The 25,449-nt window shown below is 52.2% G+C and overlaps 1 protein-coding gene across 1 annotated transcript; it reads right to left on the bottom strand.

Moving 5' to 3' along the window:
• On the bottom strand, positions 1 to 25,449 carry LOC114064753 (heparan sulfate glucosamine 3-O-sulfotransferase 3B1-like; the record flags this gene model as incomplete). The annotated part of the gene is made up of 2 exons (XM_027898073.1): positions 24,895 to 25,449; positions 1 to 187 (listed from the first exon to the last, which is right to left on the bottom strand). Coding segments are annotated over exons 1-2 (612 nt in total), but the record flags the coding sequence as incomplete, so codon positions are not given.

The following is a 25,449-nucleotide window of genomic DNA, read 5'->3' on the forward strand; positions in this document are numbered from 1 at the left end:
GTCGGGCTTCTTGGAGAGCGTCTGGGTGTAGTCCGAGATGGCTCTGGTCACGGGGTCCCGCACCACCACGATGAGCTTCGTGCCCTTGGACATGGAGGAGATGCGGGCTGGGGCCTCCTTGGTGACGAAGTAGCTGGGGGTCTTCTCCATGGTGATCTGCCCCTCCAGCGTCCTGGGCATCAGGTCCCTGCCAGCAAAACACCAGGACATGGGTCAGGAGGGCAGGGAACAGGAAGAAAACATCCACATGCATTTCTAGATATGTTCACACATAGATACACACAAGAATGCTTCTGCCTAACATGCCTTCACAGGCCATTTGGTTTGTACAGACAAATCCATTTTCCATTGATTTAGGGATTAGGGGGGGATTATTATTAAAGGCCACTGTATTAGAAATCCAGCTGAGTAATCTCCCAGTTATCCATGAGTGGATTAGCTGGGCTGCTCTGCACCTGGAGCGTGGCTACATGTACCACACCAGCTCCAGACTGGTCAGGATGAGTCCTGAGCTGCATCAGGTGGCTTTTCTGGCTCATGCCAACACCACAGAGCCCTCAAGCCCCAACCTAAAGCTCATTTCCCCATAGGAACAAGATGATGGTTTAGCAGAAAAGTAGGAGCTCACTGGAGCTCATCCACCTAGCTTTCCCCTAGCATCCCAAATGCAAAACTTTTCCAAAGCCAGGCAAGAGGGTGCAATTTGTCCCAGGCTTCTCAGCTGCAGGACCTCACCAACCACAGGTGTCCTCTCGCACCCAGCTTCACCCACTGCTTTCCCATTCCCTGTGGCTGTGCAGACCTTTTCCCTCACATGAACTAAGAGGAGAATTAGGAGCTGCTTGGGGGCATCTTCAGCACATCCCAGTCCAGCACCCAACGAGGACAACCCCTCCCCAGCACTGCCCCAAAGGCTACAGCAGGTCAGGACATGGGATGCAACCATGGAGAGCACAACCTCAGCTCATGGGCAGGATGTACCTTCACAAAGCACCTGTGAAACCTAAAGCTTTCAGCAATTCCACCTTATTCCCTGGCTGTTTCCTAATTAACCATGTGGGGAAACACTGGAGAGCTTGCAGAACTGATGGAAGTGGCACAAAGCAGGGAGAGTCATTTTTTCCTATCGTTCACTAGGCAAGCTGAAATATTTCAGACCGTTTGCCAATTCATTCCTTTTATAACCCAACGGGACTCATTTGCTCTGGGTTGCAAGACAGTTGAAAAGAAAAGGCAAGAGGGGAGTCAGGCACGAAATTAAAGCTATAAAACTTGATTAAGTTTTCAAAGCATCCACCCAGCACAGAGAAATAACCAGCCAGCGTGTGATCTGCAAGCCCCAAGCTGAGCTTCCCTCAGCTTTACAACACCTCGCAGAGGCTGTTCCCCCACGGCCACCTCCTCCCTCACTGCTTTTATGCTTCCACAGCAAAGATCACCAGGGCTCCTGCAATTAAAAAAACAACCCACTGATAATTTGTGCTAAGGCCAATGGTTGCCCTGATTAAGAGCTCCAGGGGAAAAAAAACCTGACCAATCTGTTCTGAGGCCAAAAAACCAGGGAAACCAGGAACGAGAGGTCTGATTGCATCACAAATCATCCCATGCCCACGAAAGCTGGTCAGTGGCTGCTTATGCAACTCCTGGTAAGCTCATGAGTGTACCTGCTGTTTTGCCTCATCAGCTCCTGCCATTGCCTTTGTGCAATGTGTTTACTGGTTACATCTCCACCCCACAGGTGAGCTGTGCTTGGGGGCTGCCCATAAAGCCCCTGCTCCACAGGGTGGGAGAATGGTCCCTGTGCCAGGCCTGCACAGGACACTGGGAGAAGCGGTGCTGGACAAGCTGGACTGTGGAGGAAGAGGATGTCAGCTTGAGGAAACCTCCAGCCATGCCCAGGGGTTGTGGCAACCCCGGGGGCCGGGATTTCAAGTCCACACAGGTGGAGTTTCCCGTGCAGATAAAAATCACGCTTGGTCTACCAGACACCTGGGACGTGAGAGCTTCTGGAAGTCAGGATGTGCCAAAAAAACAGTAACCAAAATAAAACTCTGACTAATCCTTTGCCTTTCTGGCCAACTCTGCAACCCCGTGGTGCCGTCACGGAGCTGAGCCAGTCAATAACGCTCAGAGCAACTCCTAAAGCTGTCGTGGGCTGATGTGGGTTTCAACATTTGCTCATTAAGTGGTGTCTCCTTTTATGGCCACATTAAACCCGAGTTCTACATCCTGCACTGGCCACCAAATGCCTTCCAGCTTGATTTAAGAGGCTGGTTTCAAACCATGAAGTCCTTAATGGCCTGGGACATGCCCAGAGCAGAGAATGGTTCCCAAGACATCCTCGGGATGGCCGTGCTGCACTGAAGCCCTTTGGCTTCAGGTCAGGTCCATCAGATTGCTGGTTGCATGGGGCCCTGCACCTTGGCACTGACTTCTCCTCCAGGACTACTGCAGTCAGTATATATCAGTCTCCTGGGAATGATGCAAGGCTTATTTTCCCTTCCTTTCACAAGGAAGGCATTGGGTAGGGCTGGGTGGAAATTGCTGGGAATGCAGTGCCAAGTCAGTTGATCCAGTTGGGAAACACAGGTTCCTAATTAGTATTTCAACAAACACAGAGGAATGCACCGTGTATGTGAAAGAAAGCAGGGAGAAACTCTTTACCTAAGAGGCATCCACTGGCCTGGGGTCAGTCCCTTTGCAGGGCTATCATCTCCTGAACCCACACCTCAAGTGTGGCTTGAAAGCACACAGCTCTGTGCAGGTCTAGACCCATCAGATTGTTATCCTGGGAGAGGATCTGAATCCTTGGTGTTTGCAGAACATCTTGCTGGTGACCCATTGCAGCAGGAGAAGCAGGACAAAGAACATTGATGCTGCTGCTGCTGCTGCCCTCAGGTTGGCCAGCACAGACTAAGACGAGCAGAGGTAGAAACAGAGCTCTCAACCCAAGAAGAAGACCTGGAACCACCAAACCCAGCCCTCAGGCCCTTGTTCCTGCACTCCCTTCATTGTACCCTCACAGGTGCCAGGCGTAGCCCAAAACTGAGATCCTCAAGATTGTCTCAGACGCTGCCTTATTTGAAAAGTGGCTCCATGAAAGCGAGACAGCTGCAAGTGAAGCCAAAAACTGTGGCCCACGGACATGGTTTGAACCTCTGACAGCACCACATCCAGGAAGGCAAAGCTTTATTGCAAGGGCATGTCAGTTGTGAGGAGCTTTCCCATGGTTTCCATAAGCTCCCACAGAGGCTCCATCCGTCACGCTGGCAGCCAGAGACAACAGAGCCTCGGGGACAGGAGGAACTGGTACTTTGGCTGCTCTGAACTCCACAGTGGTGGAAAAGTCACCAAGAAGTGCTTGTTCCCATTCAAACCACAACTGGAGAATGGCAGCTTGGCCCAGTGCAGCTGCACCATGCTGGACATGAGTGTTGGTGGCAGGAGGACCAGATCCCAGCTCCAAACACATCTGCTCCTGGGGCTCCATGGCAGCAAGGACCACTCTAAACCTGAACACTAAACCACAGCTGCTGCTTAGGGAGGGGAAAGAGGAGCTGTAATGGCCAGAAGCCACAATGCCCTGGCAGATTGCAGCTCCTTGGGCAAAGGGAGTGGGGTTCAGCACAAACCCACGTTCAGCTCAGTGGTGTGTGCACAGCTCGTGACAGCTGGGGAGCCTTCCACGCCCGTGGAGGCTTCACAGGCACGGTGGAGACCTGGGCAGCTCTTGCCAGCACTGTTTGGTGCCAGGAAAGGGTGGCAGAGGTGCAGTCACCACTGCTGTCCTCGTGGGAGAGCAAAGGGAGAGGATAAAGGGAGTCAGGCTGTGGGAAACAGGGAGCTCAGCTGAGCCCCAGTCGGGACAGGGCTGGATGAAGAGACTGTAGTGGAAACTCGTAGTGGAAAATAAAGATGGTTATGAAAAGCTTGGCAAGCAATCCCTCCTGCCTTGTTATCCTCCTGCCTTCTGGCAACCTGCAGTTCAAAGACCTCTGGAGCCAGCATCTGCATCCAAATCATCCCATTTCATAGTGACTATGAACTGCCTAATCCTTTCAAACCCATGAATACTCCTGGCCTTGAGAACATCCCACAGCAGAGAGTCCCAGCACCGAAGCACTGCCTCAACCCATCATCTGAACCCTTTCCCTCCTTCCCTGCTTGGGAAGGGATGAGGCATCTGCTGCTGAGCACGGAAGAGGGAAGTGAGGATGAGGAACAGGCTTCCAAGCATCTTTTATTCCCCACCCAGCCCAGCCAGCAAAGCACTGGTGGGGCTCAGTGCTGCTGACTCGGGCAGAGCTGCCGGGGGTCCCAGCGAGGGGAGGGAGTTGCTGTGTGAGCACAGCCATGAATTTTGCACAGCCATGAATTCTGCACAGGCAGAGAGCAGAGCCCCTAACCCTGAGCTATTAACATGTCAAGAGGGACAGAGGAAAAGCTTTTCCTTTAATGAATATCTCCTCGGCAGAGCCTGCGCCCTTCGTAGGCGAAGTGATAGGCTTAGTCTAAAGATGGATTGGCCTACTTTACCTATTAACCACTTAGACTAATGTAATAAAGGCTCTCTTCATTCAAACAGCCCTAATCCCCAGCCCCACACTCTGAAGCCTGGAATAAGAAGGGATGCTCAGACAAACGCAGCCAGGCTGCTGCTTGGACAGGCACAGGGCGGGGGATTTTATGGGGCAGTTTTTTAAAAGTGCAAACTTGTCCAGTGTGAAAACCGGACACGGAGCGAGATATATTTACAAAGTGGGGATGACAGGTGGCCCCACAGTAATCCAATCCTGAAGCCTAATGCCCTTTGTGGCAGCTTTTGTCTGTGCAGAGGGGCTCGGGGCTAATCTGCTGCCGCTTCTCAGGGAGGGGCCAGGGGGGGCCAGGGGACCCCCACAACCTGTTGCTCGTTGTTCTCTGCAGGTAGGACAGAGCAGAGCGCAGGGCAGGGCACAGCAGTGGTGGATTTATCCCTTGGGGATGTCTGTCGGTCCCCCCACGCACCTCCTGCCACGGCAAACACCTGCTGGGATAAACCCCCCCAGGGTCAGCCTGGAGCCCTGGGGGGCTGCAGAGACGCCCACCCCCAACCGTCTGCCCACACAGGGGTCAGCGCCAGGCTGCCCGCCCCAGACACAGCTCACTCAGAGGACTTTTCCTTCCTGGGGAGGGTTTCATGCTGGATATATTCCTGCCCAGCACCTGGAGCCACCCAGCATCACCTTGGGGGCGGTTCCTGCTGCTCCAGCATGTTCAACTCTTGAGTCCCACAGTGCTAAAATCAGGGTGCCCTGTGCTGCAGGAATAGCACCCTCCAGCCTCAAAACCCTCCACCCCACTTGCTCAGTCCCCTCAGTTTCCCTCTGCAAGGGCGACAAAACTCTCCTGGAGGAGTGCCCAGGGTGTTATAACAGCAAGGGAAGGGTAAAATGCCACAGCACCCGGATGCAGCTACAAGAAAGATGCAGACTGGGGAGTGCTCACAGCAGCTCTGCCACCAGACACAGCAAGAACTGCCTTTGGTGCACAATTCCTAGACTTTCCCCCCATGGCTGTTCCCTGGAAGCAAGGAAAATAGGGGAAACTGGAGAAATATCAAGTCAAACCATTTTGGACATCAATCAAGTTCAGGACTGCAATCCAGAACCATTTGCTTTGCAGCCCAGCACTGTACACACAGAGCACCCAACCAATTCCTGCCCAGTTTCTGCCCAAATTCCTGACTGCTTTTTCAACAAGACAAAATTGATTTCTTCCCAGAAAAGTGAATTTTGGCAGCCTGACTGTTTCTCACCCCAAATCCTCCCAGAGGGCTATCCCAGAAACCACATAAATTAGGTGGAAAGGTTGTGGTGAGAAAGTGAATAGAAATACAGAAGATAAACGTAAAAGTTCTTTCCTGGAGGAGGGGGGGAACAGATTTTTACCTTCCAGAATCCTGTCAGAGGGTTTGAAAACCCAAGGTGACACCAAGCTCAGGTAGAGCCAGAACCAGAACAACCCCAAAAGTGGTACAGTTCAGTGCATGGGATAAATTTAAGATTTTTGCCACATTTTTCGTTTGCAGTCTGGAAAGCACACAAGCCCAAGGGTACCAGCTTGGAACAGCTGTAGAGGGACTAATTGCAGAAGATGAGGCAGGTTAAAGCTTCATCCCCTCCCACATTAATGCTCTCCAGGCTGCTGCATCTCCCTCTGCCGTGTTCCCAGGAGCAGTTTGGTCCCTGCTCCATCCCAGCATGGTCCTGCTCAGCTTTGCTCCATTCAGGATCCCGCCAAAGGGCTCATTCCAAACCACACTCCACCTGCTGCCTTAAGTCAAACACACTTTTGAGGAGGGTTTTGCTGCCACTCCCACCCTGCACAGCCAATTCTCATTCTAGTTCCCGCTGCTTCTCTGCCTCTTCTTCTCCTCCCCCATCCCAATAAATAAATTTAGGCCAAGTGAGGTGACTCCAGCATCTTGAAAAAGAGCTGTAGACACCCAGGGAAGGATGGGGGTGGTGCCTCCACTGCTGGGTAGCTTTGCCTCCCAGCCCACCCGTTCTGCCAAGGTGATACCCAGTCGTTCCCATTTTCCGAGGCGGCGGTTTGCTGCCAGAAAGCATGAAAAATGTACAGTGGTGATAAGAGCAGCCAAGGGCTGGATTAAACCCACACACCTGTAGCCCTGTAGGGGCACCTGGCAGTGAGCAAGAGCTCTGCAATGTTCTGGGAACTGAAAACTCAGAGCATCACCAGCTCAGCCCCCGAGGCCACCACATTAGTCTCATCCCAACCCCTCATCCCGGCAAGGCTGATCACAAAATCATCAAACCCCAGCAATATTCCTTAAAAGCAAGCACCTGACAAGCCCAGGGAAAGACTGTTGAAGTAATAAAGCGTTTTAATTGCATCACAGAACCTGCCACCTGCACCAAGGTCAAGTGGCTTCAAAATTACCCTCTTGGCTTTGGCTCCGCTTTCTGGTGGCAGAAACAGGATGGGGGAATGAGCGATGTGGAGGAAGAGGAAGAAACAGAGAGAGAAGAGGCAAGAGCAAATTCCTCTTTGGGGGTGGGAGTGCTTGCTGGTTCATTAATTGCTACATCAGATTTCTCTTACCAAAATCTTCCCTGGTTTCTTGGGCTGTCGTTGCACCGCAGACCTGTACGGTAGCAGGCAGCCCCTCCTCTTTTTTATGGCCAGTGGTGAGAGCAACATGTGTGCCTTTGTCTCGAGCGGGAGCCTGTTGTTTGGGTTGGCAAATTATACAACAATAAAAGGGAACGGCTGGGAACCGGGCTCGGCCTTTTTGAAACGGGTGTAACCCTATCCAGCCCCGTCAAACACTCGCCACGACGCTTACACAAACCAGATGATGGGAATTAATGAACTTTTGGGGATGAGGAAGGGGTAGGTGAGGGAGGAGGGAGAGGGGGGAAAAAAAAAAAAGTGTGGGCCTGAAATGGATGTTTTTCCCCCTCTCCTTGCTCCCTGCCCTCCAGAGATGCCAGGTGCCCTTCACCTGTTGAGGAGTTGGGGGGATTAAGGGAGGGAGAGGAGGGTAATGGTGTGTGAAGGCTCCCTGGTATGAAGGTGCTCAGGGACTTCAATGGGACCGAAGAGCTGGTGGCCACGGGTGGCATCACCACACAGGCCACAGGAACAGGCTCTGGCTGGGCTGGGGAGGCTGATCTGAGCTCTCCTTTGATGCGGGTAAAAAGCCCCATCAAAGGCAGGGGGAGCAGGGAGAGGCAGGACACCGGCAGATGGCCCTTTGGGTCCCACACAGCGCCAGCAAATCAAAGCCTGCAGTGCCTCAAGGAGGGGGCAACACGTTGCTGCAATCACCAGGGGGCAGGGTCTTTTGGGGGTTTAATTTTTTTTTTTTTTAATAAAAGGCTTTCTCCACCTCCCCAGAAGTCTCTGCGTTCAAATCAGACCTCGGAGCCACCACAGAGGTTTGAGCCTCTCCACGTTGGCCCAGCCACAGAGCTGAGCAGAGGGTTTGTAGCAGCAGCATCTGAGCACCCACCTGGATAAAGCAGGGCCTGATCCACGCACAAAACCTGGAGGGTTTGTGCCTCTGGGAACAGCAGTGGGTGTGATGAGCTGAACCAGCCTCTGCTGCCAAAGCTGCCTCCCACCCTGTGCCAGCCAAAACCCATCTTTCACCCAAATGCCTCCCCCAGCCTGATGGGACTAAGTGGGTTAATTAGAAGCACAGACTCATAACCAAGATAATGACGTTATCCCTTGCAGGGCTGCTGCCTCCTGTATCCAAATGCCATATATGGTGCACCTTATAGTGGAGCCTATAGGGCAGGAACAACTTAGATCAGCAGAAATACTTGATGGGAGTCTTGTCTGCACGGGACAGGGCTTGTGCTTTCAGCAGTGAGCAAAATAAAGAGGCCCAAGAGCCACAAAGACTCTGTGGAGGCTGATGGGTGGTGTGGCCATCACTCCTGGGACGTGCCTGTCCCTTGGCAAAGGATGCAAAGGCATGAAGGGTGGTGCCCATGGCAGGGGGTTGGATGATCTTTGATGTCCCCTCCAACCCAAACCATCCTGTGATTCCCCCTGACCCCACGCAGACCCTCCACGTGCACAGCCCACCCCAGTTCCTCACTTTGCCCATTGAACATCAGCTCCTGCCCTTAAACCACGTGAAGATCTTGCACCATCACACCAGTCCATCCCTCCCTTCATCTCCAGCCTAGCTCTGAGTCTGCAGAGGACCACAGCTTCACCCTGGACATCTCTTGCCAGGCTGAGGACTCCCAGGCTACTTGGTCGTTCCTCCAGCCCTAAAGAACAAACCCAAAATGTTGACACCATCACCTGGTGGACTCCTGCACCGACTGAGGATGGACTGCAGATATGTGGGGCTTTCTTTAGGCTAGGAGGGGCCATACTTCCAGTTACTTTGTCCCCTCTTCCCCCGACGACAGCCCAAGATGTTACAAGTGCTAAGCAAGGACTTTCCCTCCTGCTTTGCTGGAGCCAGGCACGATATTCATCAACTTCACCAGTTCATTACACAGGCCCTCCTCTTCTCTTTATGTAAACACCGAAGCCTCTTTCTGCTCCCCATCATACTTAAAAGCTCTGAACTTCCACTAAATAATTATCTTCACTGGGGGGAGAGGGGCAGCGCTTTACATATCAAAGGGCTGCTTTGGAGGGATTTACAATAATTTAAGATGAAGTGGTAAATATTCTATTCACTCCAGTTCATCTCCAGTAATAATTATAATCCTATTAGCAAGGTCCCAAGAAAGTGATTGCATTATCATCTAGCGAGCATCTATGCGAATTTCTTGGAGGGGTGGGATGGGGGAGGCCGTGGGCAAGGAAAGAAGGAAAAGCAACAAAAGATGCAATTGCCAGCACCTCCCTTCCCCCAGCAGGATTTGGGCTCCATTGTCCCGACGCTTCAATAGTGCTTTGCTCTGAAAAAAAAAAATAAGAGCTTTAGAGCGCAGTAAGGGGGGTGGGGCTGAAATGAGCATCTTATTCCTCCCGGTCACCCCCGGCCCCCTTTCATGGCCGTGAGTCCCCCCCGGTGCTGCTCCGGCCGACAAAGAGCGGCCGGTGCTGCTCCCGCGGGCGCGGGGCCGGCAGCCGAGCCACAATTAAAAGCTAATTGCTGTTTCTGGGTGAGTTCTTTAGAATATCGCCCAGCAGCACCGGGGCTGCGCTGCCCACCGCTCAAGTCATGTGAGATTACTCTAATCTGTCTCCATTTCCCCCCCCCGACCCCCCACCCCCCCAAAAAAAAAAGGAACAAAAAGGCTGGGTTTGTTTAAAAGCAGAACGGGGGGGGGGGGGGGGGCAGTTCTGTGAAACTCATGATTTAAGGGGGGGGGGCGGGGAGGAACCCCTAAACTCAGCAGGAAACATGACTGAGCTAACTGGTAAACTGGGACTAAAGAGCCTTTATCAGCGGATCGCAGCGCCAGCTGTCTGTGCCAAACTCTGTGTTTGATTCCTGTTCCGTGTCACCTCTTCCTACACCCCGCTGGAGTGTTTAACTGGAATTTATCCCTGCAGGAGAGCCCCAGTTGCACCAGTGTAATCCTCTTCCCTCTCTTCTGGCACCTGGAGGCCACCAGTGTGAGTCCCCACCACCTCCAGCAGGAGCAGGGGCTCGCCCTGGTAGCTCAGCAGCTACTCCAGAGTTGTGCCCACGCAGGACTGGAAGACGCCAGGATCACTGCCACGGCGCCCAAGAGTTTATTGCAAAGCAGCAGAAACATTTTTCCCAATAACTTAAACAGACAACGGCCTGAAAGGCAGGAAAGAGGAAGAATTTTAGGCATCTGCAGAGATTTCAGTGCTCACAACTCACTCCTGGGGAAAAAAAAATTCTCTGGACTGCCTCTGCCTCTTACTCTATCAGGACCAGAAAGACCAGCAACTTTTCTCCTCCCTCCAAAATTTATAGCCTACAGTTAATATTATGTGTACTACACTCCTACCTACAGTTAAAATTACATGTACTGAACTCCTACAACACAAAGATTTGACAGATCCACTTATGGATTCATTGCAAGACAAAGCTCTGCTCTCAAAGCCTCTTGGACAGCACTGGTTTAACACATCCTTGCACCAGAGGGGTGAATTTTTGAACTCAGCTTTACTTGGGTAGCAGCAATCGTGCCCTCACGGGAAGCTGGAACCAGTGTCTGCTGAGCTTGGACTGGTTCAGCACCTGCAGACACAGAATGTCCTTGTCCAAAAAAAAAACCAAAAAAACACAGCAAAGCAAGAGAATTGAGGTCTGGAGTTATTGGCCTAACTGTGGAAATAAATAAAAAGGGCAAACCCCAAAATGCAGCCCTTGCAAGGCTTGTGCTATCTCAGAGTAGGCCTGAGCAAAGGAAGCCTGGCTTGGAAGAGGCTTAAAGGCAGATAAAGCAACCATAGCTGGTGGGACACCCAAAACACACCCGTGGTACCCAGGTGAATGGACTGAGGAATGTGGGACTAACAGAGCGGTCAGAGGGCTTCTGCCAGCCCCAAAGACACTGATCTCAGGGGTTTGGCTTCAACTCCATCAGGAGAGCAACTGGGCTCTTCCCACAAGAAGAGCAACTGGGCTCTCCCCACCAAAGCCTTCACTCACTGTCAGCTCTCTTGCCACGCAGAAACTGCTCAGCCACGTCCCAGTAGCACCAGTGCCCACTGCAGTCTCTTCCCTCTGGCCCCTTCCCTGCCACCAAGGCTCAGGCACAACCATCTGGTAGCAGCAGGAGCACCAGCCAGCACTGGCAGTGTGCTCAACCATCCCAGTCTGTAGCCCCAAAAGGGCTCCCACACCCACCAATTTGCTCTCTTAATTGCAGCAAGGGCACTAATCCTCTCAAGGATGTTAAGCCCCCCAGGCACTGCTCCTCGTTGGTCTTTAAGACCTCTCTCCTCCTCGCTGGTCTTGGGAAAACGCTTCCCTGCAGCAAAGGGAGCCACCTCCATCGGGTTAAACCCCAGGGATGTGGGAATCTGGGATGTGGGGGAGGCAGAAGCTGAGGTGCACAGAGCTGGCACTGCAGCCAGGGTACAGCCTGTTGGCTTTCTGCTCTTGTCCCAGAAGCACCAGGTGCTTCAAGAATTAGATGCCCAAACCAAGAGCCGAAGAGCCAAATCACCCATCCCTGCACATGGAGCAGAGCATCCTCCTGGCTCCTGGCCTGTCACATTGGGGCTCCCAGGGCTCCTGTCCCTGGCTAGGACACCAGGAGTTGTTCCTAATCCAGGGGGCCCACGGGATGTCATTCCTCCTGCCTCATCCCTACAGTACCTGCTCTTCAAGGCCCTTCTCCAGTAACCCCTTCTGCCTGTGCTGGTGGTGGGGAGCCCAGTGAGCTGAGTACACCTCAGTTTGGACCCAAAGGGCACCTCTGGTGTAACCAATGCAGGGAAGATGGTCACTTCATGCACCCCAAGTTGTCTGGAAGGCAACTGTATATCCTCACATGGGTCACTCACTGTGCACCCTGGTCCACCACGGCTGAACACTCAGGAACACCCAACAAATTTCCACCCAGGGCAGCACTACAAGGAGATGAACTTCAGTGCCCCTTCCCAGGCTCTCCCTCTCCCCTGGGGCACTGCCAAGCCACCACATTTCACCTGCTCCAACTCTGCTGGGAGGTGGGGATGAAAAAAAAAACAACGCACCGACCCAACCCACAAAGCAAAGAGCCAACCCCCCAAAAAATGCTGCACAAGTCAACAGGCACCAAACAAACCCGACCCAGCCAGACACGGGCAGGCCCACGTTCCCCTAATGCCACAGCCATAAATCACAGCCCTGCTGAGAGGTCTTTTGTGTTTTTCCCACACCAAACAAATGCCCTAATCCTGTGCCTGCACGGGCAGGTAACGACTCACGCTGATAATGCCGCCCTTTGTTAAACACCCGCACGAGTGGCCCAGCCTTTGCACAGGGAGGACTTTGTTTGCCACCTTGACACACATTTCTCCTAATCAAGCCCAGCCTTCCTGCTCTGAAAAAGCCTCCTGATAAGCCCCAGAGCCCCTTTCTGCCCTGAGTGACACCCCAGGTTGCACCCCTTGGGTCATAATCAATGCAGGGGGAGCATTCCCAGTGATTCATCTGCTTTTGGGGTAAGACATGGCAGAGGGGGGCTTAAACCACTGTCTAGACCCCCAAAAGGGACTGGTGACAGCTCTGCTCCTGGTCCTCTTCCTCACCACGAGCATAACAATGCAGGGAGGGGAACAGGGACTTGATTCAACCAGCAGCACTTTCCTCTGGGCACTGAGAACCCCTCGAGCATCTTCCATGTGAAGGCTGAACCAGCTGAGCCCACCAGCTCCTCTCCAGCATATGGAAAGGCAGCTCACAGGGTGGCAGGGCCAGAGCAGGCTTGACACAAACCTTGAGACACATTTACATCTACAGGTCCTCAAAACAAGCTGTGTAGGGTCTCCAGGAATCCACTCTCTGTTCCTAATGGGACCTTCTGGGCATCCAGCACCACCCGATCAGCAGAGACCTCTGAGACATCAGCTCAGAAAATCTCCAGCTTTCCATTTGCACCATGGAAAAAGAAAGTTATAATTTTTTCTGCCCTTTCTGGTCATTCATCCGTGTTCCTAATGCAGGCCAAGCGCTGCCAGACCTCAGCTGCACAACTCCAACTCCCTCTTCAGCAATACCCAAACCAGCCACGAGGACATGCAGCACTGGGGCTCCTCCTCAGGCTGCTGTGAAGGGAAGGGAATGCCCCCTCTCACTGTCAGAGGATGGGTCACCTTCCTGGTGGCCAGTGAGGAACAATCCCAGGACCAGCACCATGAGAAGGTGCCCAAGGAACCAAGCATGTCCTGTACTCACCAGCTGCTCGTTACCCCCAGCACCTCATCAAGTGGGTCAAGACTTTAAAATTGGTTTAGGATTTTATTCCCAGCTGAGCCACCCAATTAACTCCTTAAAATCTCCCACTTCCTTCCCAGAAGGGGAGGGGTGGCACCAACCCCAACCTGAACCACCAGTAATCTGGACACTGTCCCGGTCAGTGTGACCCCCCCCTTGGGATGAGCTATATTTGCCACCCCCTGGAACAAAAGGCCTGGCAAATTAATACACCGGTGATCCTCTCAGTGCTGATCCCTAAATGCATTTGAACACAAATGGGATTGTCACCTCAATTCATTTCTTAATGGATTTGTGATTTACACTCATAAAGGAGTGGCACTGGAAATTAGGATCTCCCCATGGTAAACAGACCAGGGACACATTTGTCCAGAATGGGATTTTCTCTTCCAACATCTCCAGTCAGGCCAGGATGAACCTCCTGGCTCCCTCCCCTCCTTTTTACACCTCACATTGAACATCAAAGACAGAAAATTAAGTTCCAGAATTAAACAAAAACATCGTGCCCATTGAGGCAATCAAGCTGCAGGTTTGTGGTGTCACCACATCTCAAGATGGGTCCCCAGCGACGCTGCAGGACTCGGGGTAGAGCAGGAGGAACCAAACCAGCCTTGGGAAGCAGAGAAATTCCCAGCAAAGGAGGGAGACATGTACCAATTAGGGAAACAAGAAAGAGCAGGTCTGTCTGCTGTCTCCCTTCCTGCCCCAGTCATTACGTGGGATCATGACGTGCTCATAAACAGTCCACGAAACACAGTCAAGAGCTCTTTAAAGAGCAGGCTCAGCTGGTGGAGATGCTCTGCTGCAAGTACAACAGATGCAAAGCACTGCTGCTCATTAACAAGGTATTCACATAATTAGAGACTTCGCTTGGCCATACCAATGATTTGATCTAGTCCAGAGCACTCAGCCAGTATTTGAGGGCTCTCCTTGCCTGCTTCCCACTCCTGAGGTGTAACCCTGCCCACCTCCTCGCACCCCACACACTGCAGGTCCACTGGTGACAACCAGGAAGCACCTCATGGAGCAGAGCTACACGTGCCAAAACCCATCAGCAACCTTCAGCATCCCACCCTGCTCCTACCAAGAGCTGATTTCCTCCCAGAGCCTGCCATGGGGCTGAATTATCCCCGAGTCCTTCAAGCCCTTCTACATAAAGGGCACAGTGGGCTGGTCTGCCAAGGCCTTGGAGCACAACCCAAGTGAAATGACTTTTCCCTGAACACTGAGGACTCTGAATGACAGCTATTGTTATTCAGATGGAACCAAGTGTCAGATTAACAAATCAATGGGCATAAGAGATATAAAATGGGTGACCATTGAAGCCTTTCAAATACCCAAACATATGGAATGAACCAAATGTGGATTGTAATTGACTCACCCCCACCTTTGATCTCTACACCCTTGGGTTCCCAAAGAGACAGCCCGGCCCCCTCTGACCCAGGCTGAACCCACGGGGACTCCATTGTGAGCCCTCACAAAGTCTTTTCTCTCTGCCTCCATCCCCTGGATGTAGATCCAGCCTGGGGTTTGGAGACTGAGACCAACCAGCTCTACCTTGGAGAGCCAGGGGAGCTGGAGATGGGCAACCTGCATTACCCAAACACAGCATCTCCCACAGAGCCCATCACTCCTCCCACCAGTCCCCATCCCTAGTGGTGGCCCTCAGTCAACTGGATGTGCACGAGGAGAAGGTCTGGGAAGCAGCAGGAGTGGCCCCAGAGCAATCGTGGGCAGTGCCAATGCTCACTCCCCCACAGCTCCCAGAGACAGATGTGGGATTTGTTCTGTTTTCCAAGGATTTTCCCTCTGCAAAGCCAAGGATCAGACTTTGCTGATAGGTTCATGGCATGCATGTGCCCCTACTGCAAAACTTGGGCTGATCTGGAAATGCTGGAAGCTTCTCTGCTCTTCTCGTACACACATTATCACCTATGCTTGATTAAGAAATGTGATCTTTAACTTCCCCCGAGCTCTTTCTCCAGCTACATTGAAATCAACCCAGCATTTAAATAAATGTTATCCCCAAATGTTTACTTATGGGGTTTGGAGCGAGTTTTGACCAGTTTCAGATGGATGCAAGAGACAATTAAAAAAAAAGAAATCATTTTTGATCCCGTACAAATCTCAGCTCCCCAGGAGTCGCAGGGCAATCAATGGTTTGGGTCTAGTTTCAAGCCTCATTACAAACTCTAAGTTGCTTTAGCTCTTCCAGGAAACCCAGCCCAGCTTATTCTTCCACCTCCACGCTGCAAACCTCCCACAAATGTGCTTTTGAGGATGTTTCAAACTGAAGTTCCTCCACCTCCGTGGTGGGGAACAAACCGGGCAGCTCAGCTCTTGCTGTACTGAGCGTGAAAGCAACAGGAACTTTGGAACGCCTGTTGCTGAAGGCAAATCCCAACAGCTATTCCCAGCACTGGATTATTCCCAACACTGGATTATTCCCAGCATCAGGTACCAGGACAGAGAGAAGTGACAGAATGATCCGGACTGGGGAGACTCGGCACTCGTCCTGCCCTCCCGCCCCAGCAAGAGGAGCGGGTTTGATGGGCGAGCTGGGTGAGGGGTTTCCATCGAGTAGGCACGCCTCTGCCCCCCTCATATTTGGGCTCAGCCCCGGCTGTGCAGCTGCTTAACCCAACTGGTGAGCCCTGCTGGGACAGCCAAACCCGCGACAACTGCAGGGCTCCCCCGCGGAGGAGCCCCGGCAAGAGGAAGACTCGCGGCGAGGAAGGCGGAGAGGAGGAAAACTCCGGCGCTCTTAATCTGCTTTCAGGAACCACGTGAGCGTGGTGTTTATATATAGCTTAATTAATTATTACACTGCATTTAGCAGGGCGACCTCGGGAGCATCTCTGGGGGCGCAGCGGTGGCGGTGCCGGCGGGGCAGGCGGCCAAGGCGCCGGTGTGTGCCCAGACACCCGCGGCTCCTCCCGCTCGTCCGGCTGTCCGGGCAGCGCCAGCCTGTAATTACCAGCCCTCGGAGCAGACAGCAGCTCCCGGCCCCTCTCGGCTTGCAGCAAACCCACGTTGAAACCCTAACCGGCTATTCCACTTCTGCTCTGGCAGGGCTTGATATCTTCCTTCCCTGCTCAACAACACTCCCCCCCCCCTCGCCAAGTAGTTATTCCCCTCTGCTTTTTTTGCAAATGCCATGCAGACAGCCCAAGGCTCATCAGCTACCAGAGCAGCTCAAGTGGGAAATTAAAAGGAAAATAATAATAATAATAATAAAAAAGAAGAAGTTGCAAGCTTTGCGTTAAGTTGCAGCAAGTTCAGTGCGCTGCGCTGGGGAAAAGGAAAGGGCTGGGCTTTGCTAAGCGTGTCCTGCAGAAGGGGCAGCGCTCGGGCTGCCCTTTGCTGCTCGCTTGGATCAGTCCAGCCATGGTGAAGCCCGGGCAGGTGCCCGGGGGCGATCACGGACACCCACCAATGCCCCGCTGATCCTGAGGGAGACCCTGTTGAGCTCCCCCCATCCCAACCCTCTTGCAGAAGCCCCGGCACTCGGGGGAGCAGCTCTGAGCCGGCACAATTCACTGAACGTGTCACCAGAGATGCGCTCAGGGGGTCAGAGCAGAGGCTCAGCACCTCTGTGTCAGGCATCACGTTCTCTCCAGCACGCAAGAGCCACGGGGTCCATCTGCAATCCAGGCTCAGCAACAGCAGCCCCAGCCCCACGTCCAAACCAGCCGAGGGCCGCGCACAGCCACTCCGGGACTGAGGGCTGGGACACACCTCCCGCTTACTCCAACACCTCCCGCTTTCCCTCCAAGTCTAACACACCTTTAGAAAAACAAACCGAAGGCATGCCAAGGCTGCAGGCCTTGCCAGCTGTTAAACAAATATTTAATAGCTCAGCGAAGCAGCAAAGCGCTCTGTGAGTGAAACGCCGGGGTTTCGTCCTCCCCCTAGTGACGGGAGGATCTCCGAGCCCCGCCGAGCTCAGCCAGCGCCGCAGCCCCCGGAACCCTGCTCCGAATCAAAAATACAAATGCAATTTAACCCCCGAGCAAAGCTTTTCTCACGTTTAATTGGTCTTTTACCAATTCAGCAGATTTCTAAAGATTTCTTTCCATCACCTGCGCTTCACAGACTTGCACGTTTTAAAGGCAAGTTCACGTTCTGTGCTCAGAGACGCTGAGAGCTCAGAGCTTTAATATATAGCTTGTCAAGCTGCTTTATTGAAGTTAATCATTGTAATGGATTTTGGCTTGTGTGGGGACACTTTCTGCACTCACAGTCACACGGATACACCCAGAGGGCCTGATCCTGGAGCAAGGTTTTGAACTGCATTAAACATGGCCACTTTTGGGACCTGGTTCATTCTCTGCCACTGCACACTGCTGAAGACTCATCTTTTCATCAGGGCAAACTTCCTGTGTGAAAAGTGTATTTTTTTAAAGGGATTTGGTGATTTTTACTGCAGCCGTATTCAGTACTCTCAGACCACGCTTGTGGCAGTGCAGGGTTTGGCCTTGAGTTCACCTTCAGGAAGGATCTATAAAACATATACATCCACCTATAATGTTATACATCAGCATATAAAATGAAAGCCCTTGCACAATTCCCACTCTGTTCTGGAAGAGCTGTCTGCTGCGCTGCCAGGAACACACACCGGAGGGGAAAGGCTGTGCCAGCTCCAGGGAGAGGTTACAACTGCTCACTTTCATTCCAAACCAGCCACTTGGGTGGATTCACAGAAATCCCCAGCAGCACCAGCAGAGAGGACTGGCCAGATGACAGCTCTGGCCTAAGGAATTTTAGCAGCATAAGAGTTACAAGAAGGTCAGGACAAGGGAGGACCATCCCCCTGCTCCCAGCAGAGTTTAGCAAAGCTGGGCTCTGTGGGTGACTCTGTACAAGCCACGTTGAGAGCAGGATCAGCCACACATGGCCCTGCATCCCAGACTGGCTGCAAATTAAATTCTGGGTCAGACCTGCTGCCAAATAGAGCCATGAGTCCCTTGATGCCAGTGCTAAGTCACAGCATCCCTCTATAGAGATGTCCTTCCTCCCTGCCTTTTCTGTAGGGAGTGGAGGAAACTGCAGTGCTGTTGAAGCAGGGTTGTTCCAGGGCGTTCCCGAGGAGGTTAACACAGATGTAAAGCATTTAGCAGAACCTGGCATTATTTTTCTCTAAATAAAGTTCTCCCAGCCACCACGTGGCAGGACACTGCCATGCTCCCATATTTTGAAAGAAAAAAAATTTTAAAAATGGAATTACTAATTTACTGGAAATCAGTGGGAGGTCTTCTGCCAGCAGCACTTGCACACCTATTTTCCTTTAACATTCTCACCAACATCATCTAAATCCCCAAACTCACAAGTTTCTGATCCTCTCTGAGTGACTCCTGTGGCCACAGAGCCAGGAGGAAAGGTTGGGCAGCCAAGCAAGGTGGGTCACAGCTCCTACAAGCTCCTCCTCACCTCCCAGTACGAGGGCACCACGTGTTAAATCACCATCACTGAGTCCATTTTCCTCCTCAGTCTTCAGAGCGTGGCACCAGGAGGGGTTCCCTCCTTCCTACCACTTTTATGAATGAACTAAGGCTCCCTGGACATCACAGCTGAGAAGCCTTTGCCATCCCCTGGTGGAAAGATGCTCAAGACAGAGGGAATTCCACTTCTTCCTCTTGTCTGACCCCCAACATGATGGGATGCCCTTCCTGACTTGTCTCTGGGCACCTTGCAGCCACCTCCAGACCGGGACCAACTTCCTGATGGCAAAGTTATACCACCAGTAAACCCCTGTCCCAGATTCTCCCCCCCACTTCCCTCTGAGCCTGCTGATAACCAATGTGTTTCATCACAGGACCCCTTGTTTCCCTTAAGAAAGCCGGGATAAGGTCCATTTACTCTCTTGCCCTCTGGCTGCCGCGGGGCTGAGCGTCTTTAAAAAGCACACCATGTTTCTCTGAGCTAATTAAGCACACGGGGAGCTGCTGAAAGCCCTGGAATTGCCATGGCGTGGGCAAGCCCCGGTACAGTCATCAGTAGCAAGTCAGGACCCAGCACAGCTCTTAGTCATCTCACACAAACCAAGGGAGAAGCCTCTGCCCCAGCCCCTCCTCACGCACCACAGGGTGACAACAGGTAGCAGCCGATAGCCCCTGACCCCCTAATTACAGCCCTGAAAAAGCGTGCCCTGCTATTTGTTGTTCTTTGAGCCCAAATGTTACCCATCCCACACAGCCCTGGCCCATTCATTATCCCTTGAACCCACTGATCACCCACGGTCACACCACCAGGAGACAAGAATCTCACGCTGAATGATCACTAAATTAGACTTCTTCCTACTCAGGACGGATTAATAGCCCCAAAGCCAGGCTCAAGTGAACAGAGCAGCTCGGTGAGAGAGGCCTGAAGGTAGGACAATCCCATCATCAGCCAGCTTGGGGATACAGCTCCAAAGAATGGTGCTTTGGGTAGGGTTTTTACAGCCACCGCACCCGGGGCTCGCCGGACGCTTTTGAAAACAAAGCCTTGACTAGAAGCGCCTTGAGATATCCAAAGCTTGGTGTGTGTTACAGACATCTGCCATGGCCCACTTGAAAAGAAAAAAAAAAAAAAAAAAAAAGAAATCATAAATCCCCAAACCCAGAGCTGAGCCCGTGGGTTTTCATTCCCATGGTTTTCATGCCAAGGAGCACAGCGCTCCCCCGGCAGGGCCGGGCTAACACGATTAGCCAGGCAGATCCACCACCCGCATCCGGCACCCCCAACGCTTGGGCAACTTTGAAAAGTTCAGCAGCTCGACAGGTGAGGCCGTGAAACCCGAGCAGGGCAGACAATGTCGTCCCCCCCCGCCCCAGCGTCGTGCTGGGAAGAACTTGTCACGTGCGTCATATCGGGCAACATGCTTGAAACAGAGCAGTGCACTGAAACCCCAGCAACACGAATAATCTTTGCCATCTGTTTGAACAACTCAACCCTCCTCAGATCTAAAGGAATGATCCCATGCAAACACAAGGGCCTTGCTGACTGATTATAGCAGCCCAACCCTTCTTTTTTGGGGCCATTTTCTTCCCGACGTCGCCCGGCGGTTGAGACGCGTGGTGGGGAGCCGCTGCAACGGCCAAGGGGGCACAGAGCCCCATGTAGGTTTGGAGGGGACCACTATAAGTCCCCACTCGCTTATGCTCAACACAACTGCAAGGCCAAGAGTTGATATTTAAGTTGTTTTTTTTTTCCCACATCAAGAAAACAAAATCTCAATGGCAAAGTTTCTCGGCACAACCATCCCGACTGTCCTTTAGGACACACTCGTTCCAGCCCAGCGCAGCTCACGGTAACGCTCTGGAGGAACTGGTCTTTGCTCAGATGCTGTCATTTCACCCAAAGTCCAGCTGGGAGAAACAGGGCTGTTCCCAAACTTCCTGGGGCCAGCTAAGCTTGTGATGCTCAGCGGAAACCAACACGTTGAGTTTTGCAAGCACCCGGCTGTGCCCGCGCTCCGGGTTCGTGTCCTGCCAGGAAGCGAAATGGTAGTGGCAATTAAGCAGCAGGGATTAAACCCTCCCTAAAGTTGAGCTTATAGAGAATGACCAAACACAAGGGCCAACCCCAGCCTTGCTCAAGATTTAGCGCAGCAAGGCTTTCACCCCCAGTTTTAACCATCATCTCCTGACTCTTCCCTTGCTCCCAGCCTGGCCCGTTGCGAGCAGCAGCTCACACCCTCACGCTCTCCTTGGGGAAAAAAGGGAGGCTCCTGGGGAAAAATAAAATAAATGGGGAAGTTTCTCCTGATTCGGGAGATGCTGTGAAGCAGCTCTTTGCCCGTCTCATTTAGGTGACCTGGAAGTCTGAGAAAGGCACGTTTGAAGCAGTTTAATCACACACCACCAGCCCACGGGGCCTGATGCTGCTGACCCAAACCACACACTCTTGGTAAGGAGAATGAACTGAGGCAACTTAGCAATAGCAGGAAGACAAAGCACCAGCACTGTAAGAATTTTCCATAGGGGGAAAAAAAAAAAAAATAAGGGAAAAGGAAAAGAGGTCTCCCTGCTGCACTGCTAGAGACAGAGGAGCTCGGTCTAGCCGTGGTGTCGTGGTTACAGCCGGCACAGGCACGGCACAGGGGTTCCAGCAGAGAGCTACAGAAATATAAATCAGTGATGGTGACCAGGGCTGGGAACGCCCAGCCTGAGGCAGGAGGGACTGAGTATTACAGCCCACTGGGCTGAAAATAATAATAAAAAAAGAAAAAACCCCAAACATGTAACACTAGTGACACGATCTCTTTTTCTTATGTTAATTACAGGACAACAGACTTTCAAGTCCCAAGGACATTTCAAAGTGCATCACTGCCGAATCAATTAAAGAAAATCATAAAAGAAGTTCAACAATTGTTTTTCTAGGCTTGCAAGAAACATCTTTTCTTCCCCCACCAAGACCTACAGTAAACCCAAAGGAGAACAACGCCGTCCCCACGGGCTGCTCGGCCGGGCAGTTGGACACACAGCTCAGAATTCCTCACTGCTCCAAAGAGGGAACCCCTCTACTACCCAAAAATTCCAGGCACTACTTAAAATTCATTTGCAATAGTGGTTGGATCCCATTTCTCCTCTGTCATGGTACATATTTTCACTGGAGGCAGTTAAAACACGACTGGGTGCAAACCCCGCAGCGTGCGGACCAAAGTTATTTCCACTAAATTTTAGTTATCTCACTATCAAAAAAAAAAAAGTGTAATTTTTCCCCTCTTTTCCCTCTGCTTTTCAGGAATGGTGGTCAGCACCACTTGATGCTGTTTTGCCTTCCACACAAAGGAAACAAACCAACAGATCTCATTTCACTTGACAGAAAATGGAGCAAGGAAAAAGTTTGAGTTCCCGCCTTCAACAGTTATTTTCCATAGACGGAAACTTGCGACAGAGATCAGTAGTTAACCCAAAGACAATTAATTACAAATACTCCCAAAAAATGAGAATTCATCAAGCTAAATAAGGAAATCTGTGCTGCCTTCTGCATCTTGAGAATCTGAAAAAGCAGATTTTGGATGGCGGAAACAACTCAAACAAACAAACAAAAACTCCTAACAGATATGACCAAATCTAGCCAGCTGACTAAAATACACTTTTAATGAGAGGGGGGTCAAAAATTGGCATTTTTATGATTTCAAAGGCAGGCAATTGGATTCACACTGAACACACAGGGTGCCGAGGACAGAGTAACACCCCCAGTTCCAAAGTTCAGTCGATCTGTGCAAAGTCGATCTGAAAAACAGAGGGGAGGCTTGCCCAGCTCACTGTGTGACACTGGCACCACTGAACTTTTATAGCATCTTTAATGCAATTTCATTGGGCCATCAGCAAGAAAATACAAACACATCTCTTTATTGACATTAAGATAATAAATAAAAGCCTCATTAGAGCTGAGAGAAATAAGCATGTTCTTGAGGGGGGGCTGAGAAGCCCAGATTCACTGAAGTCAGTGGGAGTTTGGAGTTACTACTACACAGGAACGGATTTCTAAATGCCAAAATTTATAGGAACAAACTTCTGCATCTAATTCTAATTAAGTCAGAAATAATGCACAGCATATAACAACTCCTCTGTTGTTTTCATCCTCCCCCATGTATTTTGCATTATTTAGCCCCCCCAATCGACCCTGGTCCCCGTCCCCCAGACAGCCAGGCACGCTCCCATCCTCGGGGTGAATCATACTCGGGTGATTTCAAGACTTCCAGCATCACTTGCACTGACTGCTTGGGAACGTCATCATTCAGACCTCGAGATTTGTTGTATTTCAGCTAAAACAGCAAAAATACTACTGAGAAACTGCACTGTGTTTGCAGGGATAGGGCCCACTCTGCTAAAAATTCAGCAGCTGGTAAGAGGAAACTTTAGGAAGTTAAACACAACTTTGATACCTGTTCTCCAAATTTAACAATAATGTTTATCCTTTAAATATTGACTTTTGCCCACCACATCTGGGATAACAGACGAACGTGATCATAAGCATTATTCTCTCCTTCTCCCCTTCCACCTCTTTCTTGTAAAAAATTAATCAACCATTTTATGGTCTAATTTAGGTGCCTAATTAAAAACAGAGTTCAACACGTACAACACCATTTTGCTAATAAATTCTGACAGGTCCTCTGGTCTGTTATATGCAAGTTCTCCTTCAAAACGCGAGATTGATACTTTTTTAAACCCAACTGGCTTTATAAAGGTTTCATCTGGGCCGCTGTGGGACGACACGCTGCATCCTCCACCAAACTGACAGAATTTCCTAAAACGAAACAGCTTTCTAAAATGACTTCCTCCTCGCCAGATCTTATCCTGCACTCATTTCACTAACTGCTGAGGGACGGCAACGTTTTAAAAAGAGACATAAACCTAATCGGACTTGCCGGGTGGGAGTTTCAAGACTACAAAGAGGTTACAACTCGCAACTTCACAGCTCCCATCTGGCTTCAAAGTTTCCATCTCTGCTCCTTTAGCATTCCTGTAAATACTCGGCAGAAAGACATATTCAAAATATTCCTGATAAGGGAACTTCAGTCGGAAAAGGGATGAAAAGACACCGAAACGCGGCTCGCCCCGCGCTCAGTGTCCGACAGCGCTTCCCCTGCGCACCCACCGCCTCCCGCTCCGCCGAGCCCACCCGCACACGGACACCCCGCACGGGGCTGCCGCTCGAGAAATCACTCGGAGTGACATCCATCCTTGCAGGATGCAAGCCAGGAATTTATAATTTTTTTTCTCTCCGTCCAAAGGGTTCAGCCCGACGCGCCCATTCCCCCCCGACACACCCGCAGCGCTCCCGCAGCCCCGCGGGCGATCGCGACCCGGGGCCATCGATCCAGAGATGATTGCGGGGTAGGAGAAAGTTAACGGGGACGGAGCGCGGGGAGAGAGCGAGGAAGTTTTATCTGGAACGCGGAGCTGCCTCCTGCCAGTCCCGGCTGCCGCTGCGCTCCCGGGACGGCTCAAAAACCCTCCAAACGCCTTAAAAAAAAAAAAAAATCCCCAAACGTGTCAGTGCCCTCCAAATTGGTAAAAAAAACCCAAAACAACAAAAACCCAAAAAAACTCGAACAGGTCAACCTCCACCCCAACGGGTAAAAAAACCCCAAACGGGTAAACCCCCCCCCCCCCCCAAATCTGCGGTCGCCCGCCAGCCCGTGCCGGCCCGGGGACACACCACTCATCCCTCAGCAACACCCCGAGCTGGAGGAAAAATAACCGCTCCAGCAAAAGCCCTGGAAGCACAGCGGAATAAGAGCGTTCAAGAATATTAAATTGATATTTAACCTTCATATAAGGATTAAACACGATTTGGCTCGCGTCAAGCCCGCCGCCGCCTGGGCTAACGGGGAGCGCAAGTTGCGATCTGGGTTGATTATATTTTTTAGAGGTCCTTTTTTTTCTGGGTGGGGGGAGCGTGAGGGCATTGAGCGGACTCGGCCCTGCGGGCGCCCCCCGAGCTGCTCCGGAGCCCGCACCCCCGCACCGGGGCGGGACAGGGGGACCCCCCGCACCCCCGTCCCGTACCTGTACCAGGCGAGTCCCCGCTCGTAGTTGCGGTCGAAGAAGTGGGGCTCTGCGCCCACGGCGCGCACGTCGGGGTGCACCCGCAGGAACTCCAGCAGCGCCCGCGTCCCCCCTTTCTTGACGCCGATGATGATGGCCTGCGGCAGCCGCTTGGTGCCGGAGCCGTTGAAGAAGCTGGAGATGGGGCTGGCGGCGTCGGGCGCTGCCCGCTGCTCCTCCAGGCTGCTCTCCTCGCCCGGCTCCCCCGGCGGGGCGGCGCGGGGCGGCGCGGGAGAGCCGCGGGCAGCCAGCCCGGCGCAGGAGCCGGCGCACGAGTAGAACATGTAGAGCCAGAGGAAGAGCATGATGAAGAGCAGCAGCAACCTCCGCCTCAGCGGCGGCAGCGCGACGGGGACATCGAGGCAGCGATTCAGGCGCTGCCCCATGTGCCCGCGGGCGCGCCGGGATGCATGGCTGGAGCCCGCCCGGCTCGGCTCGGCTCTGCCCGGCGCCTCATGGGCACCCGCGGGGGCTCAGCACGGCCCCATCGCTGTCTCGCCGTGTGCCCGGCGCTGC

The sequence above is a fragment of the Empidonax traillii genome, unplaced genomic scaffold (assembly GCF_003031625.1).
Source record: "Empidonax traillii isolate 1590-97213 ecotype Southwest subspecies unplaced genomic scaffold, ASM303162v1 scaffold577:size403777, whole genome shotgun sequence".
Lineage (NCBI taxonomy): Eukaryota > Metazoa > Chordata > Aves > Passeriformes > Tyrannidae > Empidonax > Empidonax traillii.